The following is a 25,334-nucleotide window of genomic DNA, read 5'->3' as shown; positions in this document are numbered from 1 at the left end:
AAATAAATCAGAATATTGTGTTACAATTTATTAAAAATGTATATAATTATACAATATACATATCATCTAACAAAGTAATATTTGCTGCATAAATTTTCTTTGGATGATAAGCAAGTAAGGATTCCAGGCAACTGATAAATGTTTTGTTAATTCGTTAACAGCGGGAATTCTTTAAACAGCAGTCCCATCATCCTCTGGGGCTTCCGCCCGGTTCGACAGGACGGCCAGTAATTGTTCGTATTTTTTCTGTCTTTCCGTTCTCTCCACAGTCGCTCCTTTTGCTCCCCATAAAATCCTCAGATGAAACTCTGTCTGAAAGACGTCGGATATAAGGTCCTCGAATTTCACAGTTTTCATCACGTTTTCTGCTGTCACTTTATAAAGTCCACACTGAGCGGTGATGAGTCTTGCAGTATCTAAATGTATCAGTAAGATATCCAACCCACTGTTCTGATCAGATAATTCCCAGGGGAGGTAATCTGTCAGACTGGACTCGTCCCGCTCCAGTAGAAAAACTAAGGGTGCGATGTCAGGGATGGACACGTTCTGAAGCGGTAGGAGTCCACTACCGTCCATTAACGATTTGTACGCTGACTTGAGTTTCGTGTCGAACTGGAAGGCACTGCTAGTGTGGTTCCGACGTAGTATTAACCAGGTGTCTCGTAGTCGGGTAATCTGTCAAAAAAACGTAGATCAAAATATAAGTACAAAAAGCTATTTATAGGCTTTGAATGCCTAACAACACTTGAAATCTTACAGTACTTCCTACGTAAATGATTCACGAAAAATTCTGCTCACTAGTTTGCATCATCCTTTAACATGAAAGGTTTGTTTCGTGGTTTCAAATAACCGGTAACTTGTCTTAACATCAAAAGATTTATAAAATGAGGGCTCTCTAAAAGTGCAAATACAAGAATTAATTTCTATGTGTCATAAAAGTAGAATGAGAAATATATTTACGGTAATTCCTTAATAAATAAGAAAAGTATTCATTAAATGAAAGGAGGGAATGTTGACAAACTTTGAATCTACTTAAAATAGCTATTGAGCTACTTCAAAAAAAGCCTTTCAGCTCCTTACATGTTCTGATGTGAGACCCTCCATAACACTTGCGAAGCCAAACAAGTTTCCAAAAGTCGTCCTCAGGTCCACGGCAATCTGTATCCACTGACTCAACATTTTGGCACGCTCCGTGACTTTTCCGCAGGTCAAAGTCGTCACCATCACAAACACTTTCATGCAATAGCACCTATGTTCGGAAGAGACATATAAAATTTGATGACTTTGTTTTGTTCTGCCTACAAATTAATTTTTCATACATGCATTTATAAAACATTCACTGTACAGTTTAATTAAGCGTTAAAATGTCTCTATATGGTTTTTACAGTTTTTTAATACTGCATATAAAATTATTCCTTTTTTTAGCCAAGACAAATTGTCTTCATTAAGACAAATTAATATTTTGTAGTTTCGAAGGTCAAAACTTTTAAAATGTGCCAGTTGTTAAAATGTAGAGCAGAGGGCGGGGATTGGTATTTTATTTTCATTGCAAGATTTGAAAAGAATACTACTATAACTTAATCTTTTCTTGATTTGAAAAACTGGGATTTTCCTCTTTTCAATACATTAATAACATATTAATCTATCAAAACAACTTGGTGTCTGAGAAATTAACATAGGTATTGTCTTCATCAATCAAACATACCTCTCAATGATGTCTTGCCGGAGTTGTTTCCCTTGAGGGAGGGTGAGTAGCTCTAATCCTGATACCACTCCCAATCCCAGATCTGCCTCGTTCAGGACTTTCAGGTAATCTAGGTCCACCTTTGTGATGTGTTCGGCCAGGCACTGAGTATTATTCTCCAACAGGACTTCCTTCACCTTCAGAAGCACAGAGGGCTCCAGAGGTTTGTTGTCCGAGTGAAATAACGAAGAATTAAATTCATTTGGTTTCAGACTCATGTGAGATTCCATTTCTGGCAACTTCAATGTTTTTTTCCTCATCTCTACATTAAAATCTTCCTCCTCCCCTAACACTTGGATCTGTTTCCCTTTAGGGGTGAGGGGAGATGGAGGAATTTCAGCATAGTCCCTGGCTTCTAGCACAGACATCCGCGAACCAGGAACCTTTTTCCTGATTTTCTCCGGCAACTCTATCGTCAGAGTCTCTGGATGGTCTTTGGCATATTTGTTTTCAAAATGAACATTATTGAAATTATTGTCATAATCACTTTCACTGTTCGATGATTGGTGATTTGTGTTTAAGTTCCCGCTGTAGTTTGGGGGCTGACATTGAGTGAGCCAGCTAGGGGGTTCTTTTACCTGAGAATAGTCAGAATAATCCCTGTCATCATCTTCATACAGCTGCTTATTCCTGACAGTAATTTTCGGACGGTCCTTCCCAATGTATTTGACAGAGGGGATCCTGCTTGGTTTGGGAGGTGGGGGTTTGTTGAGATGGCTGTCCGATGTAGAGGGGGCCATTCTTGGTTGCACAGACAAATATTGGGACTTTGAAGAAGAATTCTGGGACATGTTTTCATTAGGTGATGCAATCGAAGGTTCACTTCCTGATCGCTGGTGCTGAACATGAAACGGGAGACCTCCCGGATATACAGGATTCGGCGACAATTGCTGTTTGATACTTGGCGTACTCTCACATCTATCGATCTGTCCACCTGTCACATTGGGCACATGGTCCGTTTTGAGTATTGGCTGACTCCCAGCCCTCACCGGTCGCCTCTGTAAACGGGGACTCACTTTCGGAGATGTGTGAGGCGAGTGGTACGGACTTCTTTTTTCACCAGGACTGTGACCTTGAGCGTGCAAACCTCCGGAAGGAATTGCTCCGGCAAAGCCATACTTAGTGTCGTAGTAACTCAACGGCATTGTTCTTCCAATGGGATTCAAAAGTAACACTCCGGATGTTTTAGTCACACATTTCCTGTGGGACATGTAAAATTGAACGAGGTCCTGCACGGAACAAAACCTATCGTCCTCCAACGAATAAGTAATCTCGGGAATATGATTGTTCTTCTCGGTCACTTGAGAGTTTATAATGAAATGTAAACGAGCACTTTTCCAACAACAGCTTAAAACAAAGTCTCCAGGCTGTGACATACAGTCCCTCACTAAGAAGTCACCATTGTGGGACAGAGTTTTCTCAGCGTGTTGTCGACTTACACTCCCATGGTACCAGGGCCAGTGTCTTAGTTCCGATGGGTCTGCTTGCAGTTCACTTATCAAATCGTGCTCTAATCTCTCAGGAGATATATTCACCACTTGATAGTCCGGAAAGTAGTTGTTGTTACTGGGTGAACAGGAGAGCCTAAGGAAGAGAAAGAGGGAGAATGAGAGAAAATTATGCCTGCGTTACTCGATTCTCAGGTCTTATCAATCATAGAACATAACCTTACCAAACAGAAAATATGTCATCAATCTCTTGTCACTAAGATTATCCTCGAATGATAAATAAACACTTGAAGGAGAGGCCTGGCTACTGATAATCACGGGAGAAATATTAACACATTAAATCAGTGTAAAATGAATCTCTTATTCTCCCATATCTCAAAGCACTGAAAACCTCAACACACCACCTTTCTCTGATTACCTGTGTATAAATCAAGGCTGACTTTTCTGAATGCATTTTCTGCATGATCTAGTTTTGACCAAAAAGATCTAAAGCTTATTGACATTGAAGATTTGACGACCCCTGCCTATCAAGAGTTTTCACCTGTATGCCTTACCTTGGGTCATTTGCATGTAGTATCAATGATAAAAGAAAAACAATTAAGTCCAGGGTCAGCTCTGTACACTAATTAGCCATCAAGTGTGAAATTACAGTAATTATGTCACTATACATAGCAGCTTAGTAGTATACTTGGACATTCCACAGGGCATTAATTAAAACCCCCTCAAGGTACACAGTATAACTGAATTAAGTACTAGTAGTACTGTCCCATTCTTACCCATTCAAGAGTTAATCCCATTATATCTGACATCCCTTGATAAAGACTATACATGTTTTTAAGAGAACGCGAAATGTTACCTTAAGATTGCGAAAGGAATGTGTCACATTGTAATGACATGGTTCAGAAGATGGCCGTACAAACACTCCAAACTGAAGTATAACACTCGTGTAAATAGCTCGGGTTATCTGCATGCATAGGTCTGTAACACCCATGTATATACCACAGGTATATTCTCCTGTATGTTGCATAAAATCACCCTACGTCTAAGATACCGCAGACCTTGGGGCTAATTACTTCTTTAAATGACATGGAATTTTTAAATGACTGCCTAAACAGCATAATTTTGGGCTTTCTTTTCAAAATAACCCAAAGTAAATTAAGAAAAATTTGATATTCCTGTCACACAAAAAATTTTATGGTCTAGTTGGCCGAGAATAAAGCCCATTCTTCGTTCGGGAATAAGAAGTGAACAGATTCTGAAACTAGATATGGTATTCCAATTGAAGAAACAAATGTACCATTCAATTCTATTTCCTTCTTAGCTGGATTTATTTAACATATTGCATGTTAACCGTAATAGAAACTAAAACTGTTTCTGCAAATTATCATGTTCCTTTTCGGCTATATCCCTTATAGTGCTAGAAAATTGAATACCCGGTAGATTAAATTCATATACTTACAATATCAAGTGTGGCATTTTTACATATAAAGAATAATCTTAATCTTTACTATTTTCTGAATAATATTCAAGTTTTGTAATAGTGTATATCTTTTTATATAACTTTGGTATAAGTTGGTAGGTATTTTGTGGTCATTTTGGGTAATTGGTCATAGCCAGTACCAGGGATGGGGACCTATGTTCGTCGACCACAGGCACACGCACAGTGATTACAACTCTACTAAAGTACTTCCTGGGAACGTGAATAAGTCAACAAGCATGTCCTTTCATGTACTTTCTGTATTTAAAGTAAAAACAGATTTACTAGTTATGGAGATGTTTGAAGTACATGTCCTTTTGTGGGGAATTAAATGATTCAAATATTGTTGACTGTATAATATTGTCACAAATCAGTAAACAAATTTTTATATTTATATTCTGAAAAGTATTCATAAAAGTACTCAAAGTTTAATTTATTTAAAATCAAAAAACTTAAGACAGTGAACATAAAAACTTGAGAGAAAAAAAACACACATGTCACAATCTTAAGAAAAACATAAAAGAGAAAAAAGTGATGTAAAATTTCACAAACTCATGCAACAAACATTGAACTTTCTTCACAATTCAAAATAAAATCCAAACACACATTTTCATTTCAAACAAGTGCTCAAAAAAATAAAATCCAAATCAATAAATGAAATTCACGTACATCCAAACAATAATTAAGCTCTTCATAGAGAGAGCTCATTTTTACTCACTGAATTTGGATACTGGGAACGGACACTGGTAGAGTAGCCATGCTGGCCCATCTACGACCTCTACATGTACAGAAATTGTTATACAAATGGAAGAAACCAACAAAAACCATGGAACAAATAAAGAAAAACATCTTTCAGGTAATTAATGCATCACAATACACGGGAGAGGGTCGAGGGAACAAGACTTACCTGGTATTTACACCTGACCACTAACAGGTATACAGCAGTAATGTACAAAGCTCTGTCACCACCAGCTGTCATGCAGTGAGTGATTAATTTATTGAACTATTGATGCATTAATTAGGAGTTAATTAGTCATTTGTACAGTGTCAACACGGCTCTGTTACTACTCATTTCCTAACCCCCATATATATGTTCATTTCCTCGTTTCTACATGATAAATGACACATTCAATCACTTCTGATTTTTTTTGTATATTACTTTGAATATTCATGCATATATCTGTGAGAATGTGCTGAAAAGGGGAATAACTCTACTTACTGTGCAGAAGCACTGTGACTTCTCTGTATAACCCTGGGCTTGCGATAACCTGTTTAAACAAAAATTTGAAAAAAACCCAAATGTTATGTCATGAAAGTGGAATATAAGGAGATAATTAGAATAATGATTGCCTTTATCAGTCTAATAAATACCTCTTTCATATTTTTCTTTCAATATGCGCAGACTGGAGATTATTTTGGCTCGGTGAGCACTATTTTTCAGCCCAAGATTCCTGACATCTGCCTCTGTCAAGTTCAGCAGATCCTTTAAGAATTTTAGAAAATAATTGAATGATTAAGATATTCTTCATCAAAACTCCCTCTCTCTCTTGTTCTCTCTCTCTCTGAACATTTGGGAATACCACTGGCTATGTATCATTCAAAAATATTTCCCCTGGACATTTATTAAGACCCCACCTATTTTAAATGAGGTGTCTGCAATGTTTTGATACTTCCCAGACTGATAGAGCAAGCAACTGATAAAATATTAAGTATACTTTATGATATGACATCGAAAAAATTTCCACTATCTGGAAGAGGGTTAAATCTATATCTTTTTTTAATATGTGAAGACCTAGCTACCTCTACTCCGTGGAAATCCCTGAACACCCCCTCGTACTCTTTCATACCCAGGGCCTCCAGCCAGGTGTCTATGGGGATGTGTTTACTGGCCATCACCTGTTGCCTCTCCAAGACAATTCTACAAAAGAAAAAAACAAAATTTAGTCAAACTTAAATTGTCATACCAAACCATTTCTACAAAACAGAGACAGAGTTCTTCAAATGTTTTCTCTCCAAGACAATTCTGGGGAAAAAATCAGACAAGCTTTGTTCTTATCAGATACCTAGTTCTAAAAAAACAGAAACAAAATAGGTCCAATGCTGCTCTACAAGACAATGATTCTGTCAAATTTAAATTTGTCTATGCCTTATAAGACAGGGTTCAACAAGACGGACAGAGACAGTCGTAATCATATTCCAAGGAAACTTGACCAAACTCTGCCCATTCCAAGACAGAGTCATATTTTGTCTATGGTACTCAAAGACGAAGAAAGAGTCAAAGTTTATAAACACTCAAAGACATAACAGCTACAGATTATGTCAAATTTTGCCACTCAAAAACAACACAGGTCATAAGACAGATTATGAGATTTAAACTCTGTCCACTCCACAAGACATATAACACAGACAAACACGAGTAGCTTCAAGACAAATCTATAACCGTCACTTTCCAAGACAAATCCAAAACAAATTAGAGAGCAAATTACTGTCAAGTTTTTTCATTTCATTTAGACAAATCACAGTCAAAGATCTAGAAATCTAAGACTCCACAAACTGATAAAACATCACCCAACCATTACGATAACACCTTTCAGTTTCAGTATCTGTAGCTACAATTCATATACAGTATATAGGATTTAGGTTTGATGACACATCAACAGATGGCAAAGCTAGTTTTGCTTTTGGTTTTTTGTGTGTAAATGCCAGGTTCATGCATATATGAAGTTTTATATTACATCTACATGTTGAATCAGAACAATTTATACGGAACTATTATTTTTAGTCTTATTTCATAAAAATCAATATCACAGTCTATATATTTCCTTGTAATGTTACATAACGGTACACAACATATTATACTAGCAAGTACATTTAGCAAGTATAAATTCGTAATCAAATGTGTTATATGTCAATTAAAAATAAAAAACACAGCCAATAGCAAGGAGTAAAAAGCAAATTATAACTTTGGTGCTCTACTTAAATTATCAAGTAATTGCAAAAATTAATTAATACAGCTGTGGAAAAAATCATAGAACTTAGAGGTTTGCTTTATAAAAAATACATGTACTGGTATTTTAAATTTTCCAGTCATGGCAGATACCTTGGACCATTAATTAAAAGACATCATAACTACTACCGGTAATATCAGCATTAATGACAACAAATTGCCTGAATCCCTCTCACGATCACCATACCATAGCACTTCACATTTTAAAAATTCCAGCCAGATATCTTTGACCATAAAAAGACAGAGTTACACTTTATATTAGCCTTTAAACAACAAATTCTCTTAATTAATTTCTCTGCTTGTCCTCATACCTTAGCAAACTTTGTTCTATTTCTTCCAACCTTCGCCTTCCTTTTCTCTGAATGTCCATTTTCTTTTTCAATGATTTATTAAGCAACTAATCTTGCATCATTAACGATACTTTCTACTATAATTAAATTCCCCTGATGTCCACACAAGGAAAACAGTAGGTGTATCGTGTTCCAGGATCCATGCTTAACATCCAACATCGTCCCATCAATCCTCAACCATTCCAAATATTTACTTTTGCCACCACTTCTTGCACAAATAAATTATGCTTTGTCAAATAATACATCTCCTCACCAAAATGCTTGACATCATTTTCTGAATAACGAATCCCTAGAATTATTTAATCACTTCATATGCCTCGCTGTGAAAATTTACTAGGCTTCACGGTTGCTTAAAATGAAGGAAAGAAAAAAATCTCCAGAAAAAGACAGAATTTCTGCGTTGGTTGATTATCAGTGACAGGAGATACAGATTGGGTTGTAGGTAAAGGCAGAGATTCCTCAAAAAAGATTCCTCCCAATCTGATCTTTGGATTATCATCTGAGATCATCAGTCATCAATTCAGACAGGTTTCCAAAACAGCACCACCCCAGGGTGCATAACGGCATCAAATGAAATAATCTTTAATTCCCAATATTTCTTCGGCTGATTGCATCATGTATTTCCTCTACATTTCTTTAATGCTGCCGGCGGAACAGATTGATAACTTTTTTCAAGGATTTAGAAAATTATACTTAAAAATATATATAAATATCCCTTATCTTTTTTTGATCGGCCAGATCCATAGATCTTAAGACACCGTTAAATGAAATGTGTCGAACTTCATAAAATGTTCATTCAAACTTCTTCTCTTCTGAAAACACACACAATACACATATACAGAGGGCACAACATATCCATCAAACTTCAAAAGAAGGCCATTTAAGTCAAGGTTTATCACAAATCTTGTGACAATACAAAGACCAGTCCTAATTGATCGTAACCTTTGCAATGTCTATTGCACCCCTGTGACAAAGGGTAATGGCCTATTGGAGCAAATTTATGGAACCATCATAAGTAATTGGACAACAAGCTAATATGATAACAGACCTCATGGACAGTAACAAACGAAGGAATTTACCTTAGCTATGTCTTAATAAACACGAACAAAGAAGATTGTAAATATTTAGTTCATATTTCTGACTGTGTAAAGAATTTCTACCTCCAATGATGCCAACCCATCTGTTTCTGCATAAACCATACCAATTTATAATGTAGTATGGGACATATCAGGTTTGAGACTTACCGATACGTGTATATAACTTCCTTATATATGAACAAACAAATCAGTTTCAGTCTTATCCATCTATTGTCTTTAATGGTCTGAATACCTATCCATCCTGCTGTCAATTATTTGTAATTCGTGATCTGTATATTCTGGTAGATGGTTATTTTGTTTTTTAAATCAACATTTATTTACATTTATTCATTTAGCACTATGACAGATTATAGCTAAATACATATGTAATACAATTAACTTTAAACCAAAATTGTACAGAGAAAATCTGGCTAACTAACATCTGCGAAATTCATTTATACTGCCCAATCTGACTGCAACTTAACGAAGTTCTGAAATCTATAATTCTGACAACCTGTCCATTCTAACAAATAAAACTCGGGACTCTGTGCAAAGTAAATATTGATTAATGGACAATTAAGATTCAAAAATCTTATTGAAAAACATAACTCCAAGCTTCCAAATCCAATTAATCTTATAAAGGAAGACAAAGAAATCGGTTTGAAAAAAAATATCCTCCATCTTCTCTGACATAACATTTTTTGTCATGGACCACTCCTTATCAATGTTTCCATGACGTTGAGTCGTCATATTCATTATCCTCAATGTCAAAAAATAAAAAACATTAAGAATTGATCTGCCAATACCAGTTCAAAAGTTAAGAGATATAGCATTCAATACTCGAGTTTGCATTGAACACCATTTTAAAAAAAAAAAATTTCTTCTAGGCTTTTTTTTCTCCAGATTAAAACGAATAAAAAAATCTTCAAGAGGATCGACCCAGCATCCTGTTTACGGAGGAGGCCCCTGATAATTTATATAAATCTCCGAGAGCTTCTTAATCAGTGCCAAGACACAGCTCCGACGGTCAGATAGTGGGTAGTATCCCCCTGATATAGCACAGATCCCAGTAAGCCTCTACTTCAATCCTCCGCGATACCTGAACATTTTAATGACAAACTCCCACCTATCATAAAGCACCATGCCAGGGTAATATCAACCACCTGTCAGTGTGAATTGATAAAAAAAAATCAAAAAATATCTTATAAAACTTAAAAAGATGAGTAACTATTTTTTTTTTTTTTTTTTTTGGTGGAATATCATATTTTTAGGATGCTGTTCGACTGACTGTGAGTTTAATCACCTTGTTATCAAAAATCGTGGATATTAAAAGAAGTTACTCAAGAAATTTATTTGTGCTTTACTTGAACATTGCACAATTAAGAGGAAAACAACTAACAGGTGTTACAAAGTTATTGATCCAATAATGGAAATCAATAAAACAGAGAAACTGTCTTTAAAAATCAAAGATCACAGGGACTTTGAATTATAACCTAATATTTAAAACTATGTTTAACCTGCATGAAAACAGCAGGCAACAAAGTTATACACACAAAAAAACTCAAATTTTCTGAGATTCAAATCAGTAAAAAACACAAAAAACCCACAACCATGCATCATACAGGAAATTGACTAATATAATAAAAAATTTCAAAGTTTTGAAAAGGGTGGAAAACCCTAATTCTGGAAAACAGCGATAAGCATTAATGAATTTGTGAATTTTCTTTACAGATTTTTGAAAAGTTATCAACCATTGCAGTTGATCACCTCAAACCTGAAGAAAAAAAAATCTGAGAAGTGTTATTAATATATAAGATAAAGCATACTGATCATACGATCATACTCACCCATTTTAATTTGTAAAGTTTAGGATTGATGGACACAGGGGATCATTATGAGACTGAATCTGTTGATACATACGGCCTGTCAGAGCGCACAACAGATGGGGGCTGCTTGGAATGCCAGTAATCAATAGATTTGGCCACATGTTTCATGTCCCTCCTCTTGTTTTGTGGGCCAGTTCCCTCCCCTGAAGCAATGGACCATAATACTTACTTATGTACTCCTGACTTAATTACATATCAAATCTACCTCTGCGTCCAGATATACATTTGATTTTGCACCACCCCCCACCCCCCCCCCCCCAAAAAAAAAACAATGACAGAAATGAACTAATACAGGAACTGCCCTCATTAAGGTGTGAATTAAGCTGACATTTTAACATCTATGGTCACCTTCTTCTCCCAAAACTTTTAAATGTGCATTGCACATTCTCCAGCCCCCAACGTACACAAATAAAATGAAAGAGTCTGACCTACCTGGAATCAACTGTATACACCTTCCAGATGTACCTACAAACACTAGCTTGCCCTCACTTTTGAGATTTATCAAAGCTGACTCAGTTCTGTATAAAATACATCTATAAGATCACCTCCTTCTCATTAAACTTACAAACACACATTACTTTTCCAAAAGGTACCATCAATTAGATGTGAAATCTGTTTATCATTAATTTATAAACCCCTCCATCAAATGCAACAAAATCAACAACTCAATGCACTACTAATGCTTATAGGTCATTATGAAATTTTCAAAGCATAATTCTGCATAGACTAGATGAAACCAATTAGCACATCACAAAAGAAAAAGATTCCTTACCATTTATTACTTAAGGTACCTAAACGCAAGCGGTGCTTTAAGTCTTACCTAATTGCCATAGTGTTTTTCGAAAGTAGAATTATTCTGCTATTCCTGTTTTTTACCAGATATTTCAGAACTCTTTAAAACGACATAATAATTTACAAATGTGTACCTCCAGGTTGCATTATAAAGTGAGGTCGGTTAAAGTCAAGGGCATTAAATTAATAGGCAGAGTCAATACATGTACGAATCTTGAAATGTTTGCATTTTCAAGTTGACAGTTGCATAATAAACACTTTTGTCAATATCTGACAGAGCTGCAATTACACACACAATACTGTCAACAAAAGGCCAGACCAACAGTAGGAGAGTGTAGGATTACTGAAACAGACAGCTGTTAGTCCAACTTCTGATCATTTACACAGTAATGCAGGTAGAAACAGGAGAATCTATCAATACACCCTCACTATAAAACTCTGCTTTGCCTAGTAGTATAGTATTAACGTGGACTAAATTTCCATTTCTTGTTATTCAATACACAAATCCTAATTGAAAGCAGAATAAACACATTTTAAATATGTTTCTATGTAATATGATATACAAGTGAAGTCAAGTAGTTCTCAGGTGTTCTATATCTGTGTATACCAGTACACACTTTTCAGGTGTATGGTCTATCAATTATACAACTGCACAGAACTTTCAATTAAATGTATTTTTCCTGCCCAAATCAAGTGCAACTCAAGGACAAGCGCGTTAATTAACAGTTGAAAAACGTATTGCACACTAAACTAAAAATCAATTTTACTTACATGTCTACAAATTAATCCATGTAGCAGACACCAGCCATTATGACTTCAACCGAACATTCAGTGAATTAATAAAATCCATAAAATTGATCGCATTTACTTAAACCAAGTTAAAAATTTATGAATCTACATGTCATATTTGAATAGAAAAGTTCACAGATGTCAAAATATGAACACTGAACTTCGAAATCCAAGTTAGATATCCAGACTGTGAATGAAATCAATAATATTTACTCTCGACAAAGACTATACATATATACATGGGCGAACCACCAAACAAAAGTAGATTTAACTCAAACATATGTATAAGCACCTTACGTCTCAAGTACATTTCCATTTAGTCTGTTTTTACTTTCTAAATTGGATTACATGCATGTTACACTGAATTGCATTAGGAAACATTTAAAACACCCATTACAAATATCACTTTGAACTCTGACTGTGAAAATTCTTTGGACCAGATGGTTTCTGGTTGCTACAAAAGTTTGTGACCTATGTCCTCTTTTAGAATGAATTTGTACAATTGAAGCAGCAAGCCTCAAAATTTCATCAGACTGACTCTTTGCAAAATGTACATGTTGATCTTTATTCATATATAAAATCTCCCTAAACTCAACAAACTGCTTTTCCAACAAAATATTATTTGAACTTACTTGTATTAAAAATCTAAGGGTTAACTGGCCAGGTAAACTATAAGTAACAGCTAACACATACTTCGACCTTTAATATTCTGTATCCCACACAGACATGCCTTAAATTCGACCAATAAAAGGATACATGTCAATATCATCATGTGAAAATTCAGAAATTTAGTCCCGGTGCGTCCAAGGGATAATTTCGCGAGGGTCGGAGACATTTTTTAAGTAAGTTTAAAATAAAACTTAAATTTTGCGATGGTCGGGAGGGGCATCCCCCCCCCCCCCCTCAATTTGATCATCAATTTGATACTATCTAATCATTCAACTAAAAAACTTATCACCACTGACAAAATATCATAATATCAAAATATCATTGGTCAAATTATTCAACGTATATTGTTAATTTGTAGAAAATAAAAGAAAAATTTAGATATTAAAGATTCTTCTACTATTTCACAGACAGATGCAAATGATATATTTGAGTTAAAACCATTTAGAACCTACAATGCATAGAACTGACAGTCACCTCTTCACTATGGCAAATATCTCACTACTAGATTTACTATATATCTCCCATCTTACAAAGTAATGGTTATCAAAACTTCTCTTACCTTCAGCTGATAAAGAACTAAATGCTGATATGCCATGATGTCAGGTATGGGAGGTATTTTGCAACTTTTATTAAAATGGAGAATAATAATACATAAAGTGACTAAAAAAATGGGATTGAGCAGACAGTCCTATCTTTTGTAGACTCAAGTTACAAAACCTGACACCTTCATAAACTTCATTGCATGTATTAAACGTTATCGGTCTATATTTAGAATGTTACGAACCATATTACAATATCTATCACGGAACATACGACAATCATTAATTCCAAAAATTGCAGCTACAAATGAAGGCTCATGTTCTTATCAATAAAATATTGCATGCGTGGCTGTCTGCTTTTTCAACTAAACACATGTAATTATGTATTGAATGGATTTTTTTAAGGTGTTGATAAAAAGCATGAATGATTGAGCAAAAACAAAGAGCTTTTCTGTGATATGGAAGGCAAACACTGCAAAGAGGTTCGACCTCCATAAATTCTGAATGAATACACAATCTCTGTGAAGTTTAACATGGCAGACATTTATCTGGTGAAGCGAAACAAATTTGTTTATGTCTTAATTTGACAATTAAAAAGCAATACAGATTGGCAATTTTAAAATATAAAGATTGATTAGTAAAATCAGCTAGTAAAAAAAAAAAAAAAATTGAAAACAGTCCTCTAAACACAACAATTGAAAAATCATGATGACTTTTGTGCACTAAATCAAGATTTACCTACAATAAGGCCAATCAATTATAAAAAATCTTGCTCTATATCAAGACATTTCTATCTTCGCCAATGCTATCCACCAAAATCAGCATCAAACCAAATCTATTTCAAACTTACCTTTGGCATATATATACACTTCTTTTTCAAGACTGTCAATAACGCAGACTTGTGTTTTAAAATATCACCCGAAACATGCAGACAGTACAAAAAAACTATCCTCTTATTCAGTCCTTGTTCTTTCTTATAGTTGACATTGTCAAATTTGCTGTCACGTTTGGATTAACATCCAGAATGGTTACAATTAGAGCTCAAGCACACCTTACGAGCGAGACCAGCAGGTGACAAAAGAGAGAAAAACTCCACCGAGCAATTCAATGTAAAAAACTACACCAAAGGTCATGTCACGAGGCTCGCAATCAGCCAAAATATCATCTCTGATTACGAACAGTACGATATTAATGTACAGGGATATATAAAAGACTTTGCATTCATATTTCAAAAACTTACATTCTTTGGGTTACTGGGTTAACCATAACCTACATGTATTTAATATACAGGCCACCAAATGGTTATAAATCTGTTTTAAAAATATGCCTTGTTCAGCATTTGACATTTTAAATTGTATATTAATTAAGAATCTTGTTAGCTTTCCTCTATGAAAAACGTTTTCTCTCAAAAATGTTCTACAAAAAATTAAAAATAAAATAATCTTAACTTTATTAGTTAATCTTTATTGAAATTAAGAAATTAAACCCCTTTTTTTATTTTTAAAAAACTTGCTAAAGGGAAAAAAATCAGACACATGTATCTTCACTGAAAGTGAACTTTTTGTCGTTGGAGGTTTAGTTTAAGAGTTTTGTTCCTCTTTGCGTTACAAACTGTTGTTTTCTGGGAGGCTTCCGCAGGAGATGCCGCTGACAGATGTATTATGCCTGGTCGCTAACTGCTGTAGATGTTCAAGCCCCAGAAGCTGCGGATTGGCAGATAATAGCGGGAGGGTAATAACACAGCCCGTGAAAGGTCTACTCATGCAAAAAAGCTATAAATCTCTGACATTTTATTTACCTAATGCCGAATTAATGCCCCTATTATTTTATTACCTAATTAATTTCTGTGTGCCTGGAATTTGGTAGCATTTAACTCCAATCAAATCAGGTATATACTCTGGGTAAAAAATGCTCCTTTGATAAACTTGTAAAATCAGTGTTATCTCTCTCTCTCTCTCTCTCTCTCTCTCTCTCTCTCTCTCTTTACACCACAATGGAAATTTTTTATTTCATATACTTTTAAATGAAAACCTCAATCATTTGAAAACACATGCTTCAGTATTTGAAGTTTTTGAGCCATTTTTCAAGCATGCAGCTGTTGACTTCTGTGAATGAGATGCAAAATCGTCAGGAAAAAAACATATCCATGCCCATGATTAGCGGTGACACATGATTGACCTTAACAGTCGTCTTCCTCCGAATGTTATAATCACAGAGGAAGACGTTTTTACCTTCCACATGGCATGGATGGATAAAATCAAATAAAACAGCAATCATTTCAATCTATAAATAATCTAATAGTTTACAGCTTCCAATTTCTCTGACATTTAAAAGAAGATAAGTGCTAAAATTTTAGAATTTTCAAAAGATTTTATTCAATTTGAATGTATTTCTAAAAAAATTTATAGCACTTTTTCCTTTTTGATGCTAAGTTATATAAGTTGTCTCAACTTATATAACTTAAGCATTCATATATATATAAAGATAATGGATCCAAATGCTTGCACTTTGCTGGGTTGATGACAAATAAAAAAGAATTCAAATTTTTTTTATTAGAGTGCAATTCAAAAAACTTATGGATCTCTTTCTGTTTTCAAGGAGGGCAACTTTTAAAACTACTGGGTAATAGCATTGATTTATACAAAAAATATTTAACAGATTAAAATGCATGCATGCACATTGGTGGGTACCGGGTAACTGCTTTTATTTTTCATTTATCAAATAAAAATGTTATCATTTGATTTAGTTCCTACCAATAAAGGTGAATAGATGTACCTCTCATTGCTAAAGCAAACTAATGTACCATAAATACATTCTACTTCACTCCATCATTAAAAAATCTGCTATTAATAGTTTTCTCTTCTCTTTTGAGAAGTGGACAGGCATAACCTACATAGAATACTAGTTTTCATGATTGCAGGAACGTCATCATTCAGCAATGTGTAACTTATAATGGTCATTGAAATATTTGGTTGAATCACACATTTTCAAAGATTTTTCCACACACGTACAATTTCAAAAGTAGGTCTGTTAAAGCCATCATAGTTCATAACAATAACAGTAATAAAGTACTCAGTTCCCAAATATCCCTCAGATAGCGATCCATTCAGTGCAAACTGCACCATTTTCCTTGAACTGGAGCATGGCTTTCTGTGAGGCATGGAGCCATGTATAAGATAATTGAACAAAACTTGATAGTCCACTTGATAAGTAATGATTGAACCTTATGCAAACAGGGGTGACATGGGGTTATCAATTCAAGTAAGGATTATAAGAGAAAATTTCCATGGGCAAAGAAAAGCTTTCTTGCATTTATTTTTCACTTTTAGTTTCTGCAAAACTGGAAGCTTTCTTTAGAGATACATTTAACATTACAATATGAATAATTATTAATTTCTTTTCACAAAACATGCCATATATTTATACACCTTAGATGCATTTAAAAAAAATTGATTTTGTTGAACATTTTTCTTATGAGCAATTTTTTGTAAGTACAATTTTTTTCAAAAACAAAAATTCAAGGTTCCATTTCCAAGGCTGTATAAAATGAATATATTTAAGGTATTTCTCAACTGTTATGGAGAATATTGACCTTGATTTAAACAAAAAATTAAAACATTATAAAAAGAACAGGGTTGATCCTTACCCATACCCTCCTCCCCAGTCAAAAGTAAAGGTATCCAGGCACGGAACAGGAACGGATAAATGACCTTTCCGGAACTCCTTCACCTCACAGTTTCCATTGGAGTCCATTTCCAACATGCTTTCTATTTATAGGCTCCCTAAATTCAGTGGACCCCCCTTTTTTTGTGGTTCCTTCAAGATCTGTTCCGGACTGTTTGCTTTCCACTTAGCTTTTAGTTCAGTTTTTATTTGCAACGGATTTTATATGATGGAAAGGTGTTCATATCAGAGATAGAATCCGTACATCAATGATTCAATGTGAAATATTCCCTTTGTTGATCGACGATGTAGAGCCATTTTTACACACCATTAAACAAAGGGATATCTTAAATCCTGACAGCTCGGCGAATATTAACATAATATAAGACAAAAATCTTCCCTTTAAGCAGCCTACCAGTATACGGAAAAAGGCATTTTCTTTTCTGCCTCCAGGATTTTTTGAAGAAGGAATACACTTGGTATCAGTAATCTAATTTTTAAGCTTAAAAAGTCTGTAATTGCTCTGTCACTTATCCAGATAAGCAAAACAAAAGTGCTTTTATGCAATTTCCTCGCAATGCAACACGCAGACAGATGTGCATCTTTGCTGCTCACGAAAGACCAGTCTGCATGAAAATCCCCATCAGTTCTCACCTATTGCAATGCATATTTCCTAGAACTGTCACTATTATACACAGAGGAAACATGGAAACACATTGGTTTGATAAAAAAATTACATCAGTCGTGAGACTTCCTTCCCTATCTAAATGTTCACAATTTCACGTAGGGTTTTTTTTGAAAAACTTTTGATATCTCACAAGCTTCAATGCAAATCAAGGTCCTTTCCCATGCACTTTTTGTCCCTTTTGGTTTGGCAAATAACAGAATTATTACCAGTACTCAAAATCGGAGCAGAGAATAACAAAAAGTTATCAAATTCAACATTATTCACTTTAGGGCAATCAATCAAGAGAGCTTCCTCCGTAAACTGAATGGAAATTTAAATACTTATCAGGCTGGTCTACTTATGACAGAAATTTAGATAAAAATGTCATGTATACACATCAAAAGTTCTGTTGAAAATTTTCAATTCATTGCAAATGGTATCTCCAATTTCCATCTGAAACTGCACATATTTCATGCAAATTACTTGCACACAAATGGAATAAATTTCAAAAGACTTCAAAGCCTTTTAGTCGGGAGTCGTTTTATGCCTGTCATGTGCCTATGATTAACCCTGTTAGGTCGAGATGTTGCTTATATAAACTCGAAAAGGGTTGAGTGCATGTGTTCATCATCAAATTAAATGTGTCAATCTTACCCACCCACAAATTAGCCTGCCTAAGTTCAGAAGATAAACAAAAAACTTCTCAGCTTCATTTATTTCTAATAAAATGTGGAAGTATTCTGTACCACATGAGAACGGATGGAAACTCCTTCACATTAACATTGCACGCAAAAACGAAGCTAATCTTCAAGTTCTCCAAGGTGAAAAATGTAAATTGTTATTTTACAAGACTGAATTAAGATAAAGAAGAAAATTATAAAATTTGTTATATCATATGCCATCAAAATGGCAGGCACCCCCCTTAGACGCGTACATGCAAAATGGCATGAAGTAAATATTGTCGTGACTCAAAATAAAATAGTGCATAAATCTCAAACTTCGATTCATTTCGTACGTGTAACCAATCTGCTCAAGTATTAAGTTAATGGTGCAATACTTATTAAAACCTTTTTACTTCAGCACAGAAACTTCAAAAGTTCTTGTTTTGAGCACTCAATATTCTTTCTGAGTACAAATCGAAAGAAACTCATGAAGTTGCGATGTTTTGAAGAAACTCGCTGCAAAAGAAAAAGGCTTTATCAAAGCAAAAAGTCCCACTCAAGTTACACAATTAAAAATGCATTAAAATAAACTCTTTTTTCCGAAGGAATCTCTTCACTTTTGTGTCACACCTGGCTTCTGTCAGAGTATTTACAACTGTTTTAGTGTGTCCAGAGCAGCTGTCTTAGAGGCCAGACAATTTTCTTCTTCAAACACCCCAATTCATATACAGGAGTCTTAAGACCATCAGCTTCATAAATATTTAATGGTTGTGAATGATTTCAACATGCTAGATGATTCCCAGCCCTTTCGTTAGGTAGCTCACTTTCCGCGGGAAACTCCAAAGCAAGCTTACTAAGGGCCTCAGTAACCCAGTTCAAAGATGTTATTCATTAGCAGATGAAGTGCCTATTCATGTATCTTTAAAAGATAAGCGTTTTTATGACTTTTTAAGAGCAATAAACAAAACATGTGTCACCATAAAACCATGTTCTATTGAATTATGTTTCGGTTACTAATTAAAGATCTTAGAGAGCCATATACACATAATCTCTTCAATATACCGTAAGACCATGCAAGGATTTAGAATAAGGGGTGCATCATGTTATACATACTATGTTACAAAGCTACCAGTAGTAGTCAAATATGTTCAGATCACTCAAAATATAAGAGCTCACTAACTGAATAAAAACATTTCTGTAGCTTATACATTTATAAACTAAATTCTCACATACAGCTTAGATTTCTAAAAAAAATAATCAATATTATGAAATGAACTTATTTTTCATACTTTATCTTAATGGAAAGAAAGTTGAATGATGATGCACTTGAAAAAAATCCTGTGGACTCTGCACCAAATACGACAATCTCCAAATCAAACGACATTATGACAAACTCTGCTGGAATTCATCATTCATCTAGTGAAGAAAACCTAGCTTGTCCTTCCAGCAATAGCTCTCGACAAGTGCACATCCTAACTATAAATCTGACGATATCGCCTTCATGTTGCAATTTACTGCACGTGATGTTCAGCATTCCCAATTGTTTATGTAGTATCCAATGTTATATATTTCTTTAATGAACTCCAAAAGATTTAGACTTTGTTTACTTGTTTAACGCTAATTTCTTTTGAGTCAGGCATTTCCTTTTTCTTTGCTTTTTTCCCCCCAGTGCATGTTCATTGGATTGCATTATGTAATCTGCAGGCCTTATCAGTCACAAGCAAGTCCCCAGCCTGCCTCCAATAAACATGTCTGATAGTCCCGGTGATAAGAATAAGATTGTTTAATTGTCTCCAGCCAAGAATTTTAAAGGTATCTCATCATATTTTAATCTCCATAAAAAAAACGTGATGAAAGTGCTCATAAATTAATGATGTCAATCAAATGAATGCTGCTTCCCCCTCCCTCCTTTCCTGAGTACACTGAGATAGATTTAACAACATCAAAGAAGCATTGAAAGGGTGCAGGCATGTTTACATACATGTAGAGAGGTTTCAATTTAGATACACTAAACACATCAAAAGGTAAATCAGGTTGGAATCAATCGGTAGTAAAAGTAGAATGTCATCTTTGTTCCAAACAACCAAAAGACTCTTGTATTATAAACATTTGCATCAGCTTAACTGTCCTCAAGTCAGAAAATAGGTACAAGCAAAACCGACCCACAGGGGCCGTAACATATACATTTTTTTGACATCACCTCTGACACCTTTATATGAATGTTAACATACATATGGGAATGAGGTAATATCAAAACCACCTCCCAGGGGAGAGTAATCTGAGTTGACCACTGGCCAAGTGGTCATAATTGTCTTGACAAATTTCACATCCATGAGGGACTTGATCAGAAACTTAGCAAAGTACCAATGGATTATATCATAAATAAGGAATTGAATGAATTACATGTACATATAAGTATGAATTTCAAATTATTTTTTTTCTACTTTCATTGAAAAGTATGTTAATTAAATACTGATTTATTTGATGACAAAACATATTTACCATATTTCGCAAATGCTCAAATGGACACTTACTTACTAGTATATGAAAGGTACCCGTAATTTGATCAAACCACAAATATTAAATTGCTCCCTCTTCTTCTATTTCAACCTGGATAAAAACATTTCTTCCTTTTGGAATAAGACCTGGTGGCCCATTACTGAAATGCGGAAATTAATATTGTTTGCTTTGATATAACTATTTCCCAATTATCAAAGCAATACAGGACTTACGACTATCAAATAGCGAGGGCTCCAAGCAGGAACTAGCATTTCGCTGATAACATTGGCACTATAAAGATTTTACCAGCCAACTATTGGCCAAGTTTTGGCATTTCTGGACTGTAATACTGTTAAATTGAATAATAATTCCTTCAATCTCACAACAAGTGTCCTCACCTCTGTATGATAACAAGCGACTTTCAATAATCGCTTCCCCAATAAACATCCCATCAACAAGTTTTCCCGGGGTTTCTATTGGACTGTGAAATTCGAGCCTTTTCAGACTGAAGGATCATTAAAGAACTATAGTGAGATAGGGGAATAAAAAAAATTTGTGGCTGGAAATAAAATAAATCTGTGTCCTAGTGACCACCACAAAAAAAAGGGTCATTTGGTTTCTTGATTAATAGAAGGTGTATTCATGCGAGAATATGGCAGACTGACAAAATAATTGTATTACATACTATATATACAGGGGAGGATCCTTTTTCTATGAAGAGCTAAAAGTTACTAGATTTATGGAATCACAATGGTTGTAGAGGCTACCTTATACCGTGTTCAAGCCATATGTAATCTTAAGTGGTTATGAAGTAGTCTAAATCCAGATAATGGTCATTTTCTACTTATCTTCTATCAATGACCACAGCAGGCTCCAGGGCCATATTACCCACACTAGCTGCATTTACTTTTGATCTCTGACTACAAAAGAAAAATGAAGAAGGAAAAGAAGGTAGAGGGATCAAAAGTGACCTTATCTAGGTTTTTTGCCCAAGAGCTTTGCTTTGTTAGTTGCAAACACCAGTATCACTTTAAATACTATACATTACAAGCATAAGAGACTATATACAAAAAAGAATTCATATTTGATGAGCAGAATATCTTTTTTCATAATTCCTGATAAAATACACATTGCTCATCTTTTCAGCAGTACCTTTGACAATCAAAGCAACAATGTGCCATCTACCATATCTAGGACATTTGCAATTATATGAGTGACCCAAGTTTAAGATTCAATCAATGCTTATAAGACTTATCAAATAGTCCAACCAGTACTTTACCGCTTCTCTAGTCTATCTATGGCTTGCTCCAGATAAAATCTCTCTGCTTGCAACTCCTGGATGGTGTACAAGTTGGGTACAAAAAAGCATGGCCTCTGGGTCATCATTCTAAACAGGTGAATATTGTCCCCGCTTCCAGACAGCAATAAGCTATGATTTTGTTGTCACTTTGTCAATGCAGAGTCGCGAAATTCAGAGGCCGCCTATCACACCTCAACTTTTTGTTATTCTCAAAATGTGTGAATTGAAGTTTTTGACGGATTTTTAAAAGGGAGGTATCTCCCATTGATTTCTCCTCAGTAATAGAATCTCTTCACTACAAATGTCTTTGCAAAGTATAAGAATTTTTTTGAATTTACACCCATCTCAAACTTAAAATCGACAAAAAAGTTTTTCGTTATCAAAGATGTTATTTGGTCGAAATGTTCTACCATTATTTTTCATAAAGTTTAAAGGGCAGCAATATTTCCCACCTGAATAAAACTTCTTAAAATGACATTTGCTGTGGGAATAAAAGGCATATTCGGTCATTTACTTTTTTCCTTCTTTTTTTTGACATACACTGAACAACTCTTCAAAGGTCTCTGCCATTAAAGAAGGCTTTTGAAGAGGCAAATATTTTCTTAAACTTCATAAATTTAGTGCTAGATATTGAAAGTAAACAAGATAAGAAGTTGGGCTAATGTATCGTTGTGTCCAACTTTCAGCTAAACAAACATCTTCTATTGACACTAGGCACAAAACTCCAAAGTCTGTGTTGGGAATTTCCTATAACACATGCTACTTTCCACTCTTTGCTCTGTCCAGTCAAACAAACGAACAAACGCACATTAGTCCTATAAAGTTCTGTACATAACACACTTCCATGAGTTTGCACACCAAATGTTGACTGGTAGAATTCAGAGAGAAAGGATTTAGGGATGATTTTGTGTATGCGATATGGTACATTTCCAACCCATGTTAATCTCATCAGATGTTTCAACAATAGCAAAAAATCCATAAACTGAAGGAATGTTGCTTTACAAGAAGTGAATAACTGTCGATGGTTTAGTTGTTTGATTACCAAGCGGTTACTTAGAGAATTACCCCCGATATCAGTGACAAAGTTATGGGGGTCAATGTTTACAAGGTTTTTAATAAAAGAAGTAAAAAAAAAACCCTCCAAAGACTGATGGCTTGATAAAGCATTATGGGGGTCAGGATCTCTGTAAATCACCTGATTATTGAGGGGAGAGGGGTCTGACATTGACAGCTTATCGCATGTATAGTTAATCTAATCTTATCCACGTATTTATTATCTGTATATATCATATTATCGATAGAAGAAAAAAATAAAAATGAAGTCCTTACCTTTCCATGATTTGGGCAGGAGTGTAGACTATATGGGATTGTTCGGTCTTCAGTCAGCACTATGTGAACAGACAGTTAAAATACTGTTATGCAACATGTGTGTAAGACCTTTAATTACGTCACCATTACATTCATAAAATTAAATCAGGATGACAGATGCAGTTATATGGGCCAATATAACGTGAAATTTACACCTCCGCAGTTTTAACACGGTGATAAATTAGACTACAGCCATTATGAAGATGGTTTCTCGTTGTAATAGGTAAATATTACATATCAGTACAAATGGGCACGTGAAAAACACAGGTACACACATTTACCTGTGTAGACACCGTATATTTCAACTCTCCCATCCCAGCTCAATTTCAGTAGAACGTCGAATCGTTTCGTAACATTACACGACATTGTATTATTGTTGACTTATTTATTCTGTCATTTTATAACCTTTTTTTCATTGCTACCGTATTTCAACTTCAACTCAATTTAATTTTGCTTGAAATTTGTTAGTAAGCTAAATACTTTTTGTTCATTCGTTTTCAAAAAGGGTTATCTCTCTTGTCAAAAGAGAGGAAAGACGTACCTTTCTTTAAATGGACGACAAAGTGACACTTGGGCCACTTGCTTCAGAAACATACAAGTGACACTTTGACCATGCCGAAGAAAAAAATCGAACAGTGTGTTTTAGATGTCAAAACGTACGAAAGCCCATTGAGCTCATTTTCGTAGGTAAAAAAAATATTTTTTTCGCGAATAAACGCGTAACTTTCGCGAATAAACGCGAAACTTTCGCGATATAACGCGAAACTTTCGCAAATAAACGCGAAACTTTCGCGATATAACGCGTAACTTTCGCGAATAAACGCGTTAGTTTCGCGAATAAACGCGTAAGTTTCGCGAAATAATGCGAAACTATTATATAAATATTGTCATTTCATACAGAACCCATATGAAGAAAAACGATGGAAAACAAACACATTTTAAGTTTTATATAATAAATACTTATTATTCATCATTATTATAATATCCTTGTTACGTTGATTTATGAAGACAAAATTATCTTTTTGGCATATAGATATTAATAAATCTGATAAAACTTTATCATAACATTTTTATATGTTATATGTCCAAAGTAGATAATAAGTTTGAGCATCATATTACGATTTTCAGTTGTTCGCCGACCCTGTGTTCGAACAGGCATTCATTGATGATCTTTTTCTTATAAAATTGATATAAATTTAACCGTCACAAACCTTTTAAATCTTAGTATTAATTTTTAAATGATATATGTGATAAATTTGGTGGACGAATTTACGTCATCTAGATTTGAACAAAAGCTTGAAAATTTCAATTCACAGCTTGACTTATCTCTCTGATATAAAACTAGACGTTAAGTTATCTTGCAGCGATATAATATATATCATAACGTTTTAAACAATG

The 25,334-nt window shown here is 34.6% G+C and overlaps 1 protein-coding gene across 10 annotated transcripts; it reads right to left on the bottom strand.

Annotated features, from left to right (window-relative positions):
* Positions 1–13: 13 nt before the first annotated feature.
* Positions 14–24,026, bottom strand: LOC128157296 (breast cancer anti-estrogen resistance protein 3 homolog). Of its 10 annotated transcripts, none has more exons than XM_052819786.1 (8): positions 23,898–24,026; positions 6,470–6,587; positions 6,041–6,152; positions 5,889–5,937; positions 5,388–5,447; positions 1,706–3,328; positions 1,081–1,249; positions 14–675 (listed from the first exon to the last, which is right to left on the bottom strand). In XM_052819786.1, exons 1-8 carry the CDS (start codon positions 23,903–23,905, stop codon positions 172–174), a joined length of 2,643 nt encoding a protein of 880 aa, XP_052675746.1. In that variant the 5' UTR covers positions 23,906–24,026; the 3' UTR covers positions 14–171. The 10 variants fall into 10 exon arrangements, with proteins under 10 accessions (XP_052675746.1, XP_052675741.1, XP_052675749.1 ...); XM_052819781.1 differs by lacking the exon at positions 23,898–24,026 and adding an exon at positions 22,548–22,769; XM_052819789.1 differs by lacking the exon at positions 23,898–24,026 and adding an exon at positions 21,308–21,420.
* Positions 24,027–25,334: the final 1,308 nt, after the last annotated feature.

The sequence above is a fragment of the Crassostrea angulata genome, chromosome 7, assembly GCF_025612915.1.
Source record: "Crassostrea angulata isolate pt1a10 chromosome 7, ASM2561291v2, whole genome shotgun sequence".
NCBI classification, from domain to species: domain Eukaryota; kingdom Metazoa; phylum Mollusca; class Bivalvia; order Ostreida; family Ostreidae; genus Magallana; species Magallana angulata.
The sequence above is the reverse complement of the archived record's forward strand: the minus strand, read 5'-3'. Positions and strand labels throughout refer to the sequence as shown.

Excerpts from the sequence above, each read along its gene's own strand:
- LOC128157296 (XM_052819780.1), bottom strand. The coding sequence starts at position 17,539 with ATGTTGGAAATGGACTCCAATGGAAACTGTGAGGTGAAGGAGTTCCGG. Across the intron at positions 6,588-17,423 it reads GACTGGGGAGGAGGGTATGG|AATTGTCTTGGAGAGGCAAC; the intron begins GTAAGGATCAAC and ends TTTCTTTTGTAG. Across the intron at positions 676-1,080 it reads AGGGTCTCACATCAGAACAT|ATTACCCGACTACGAGACAC; the intron begins GTAAGGAGCTGA and ends TTTTTTTGACAG.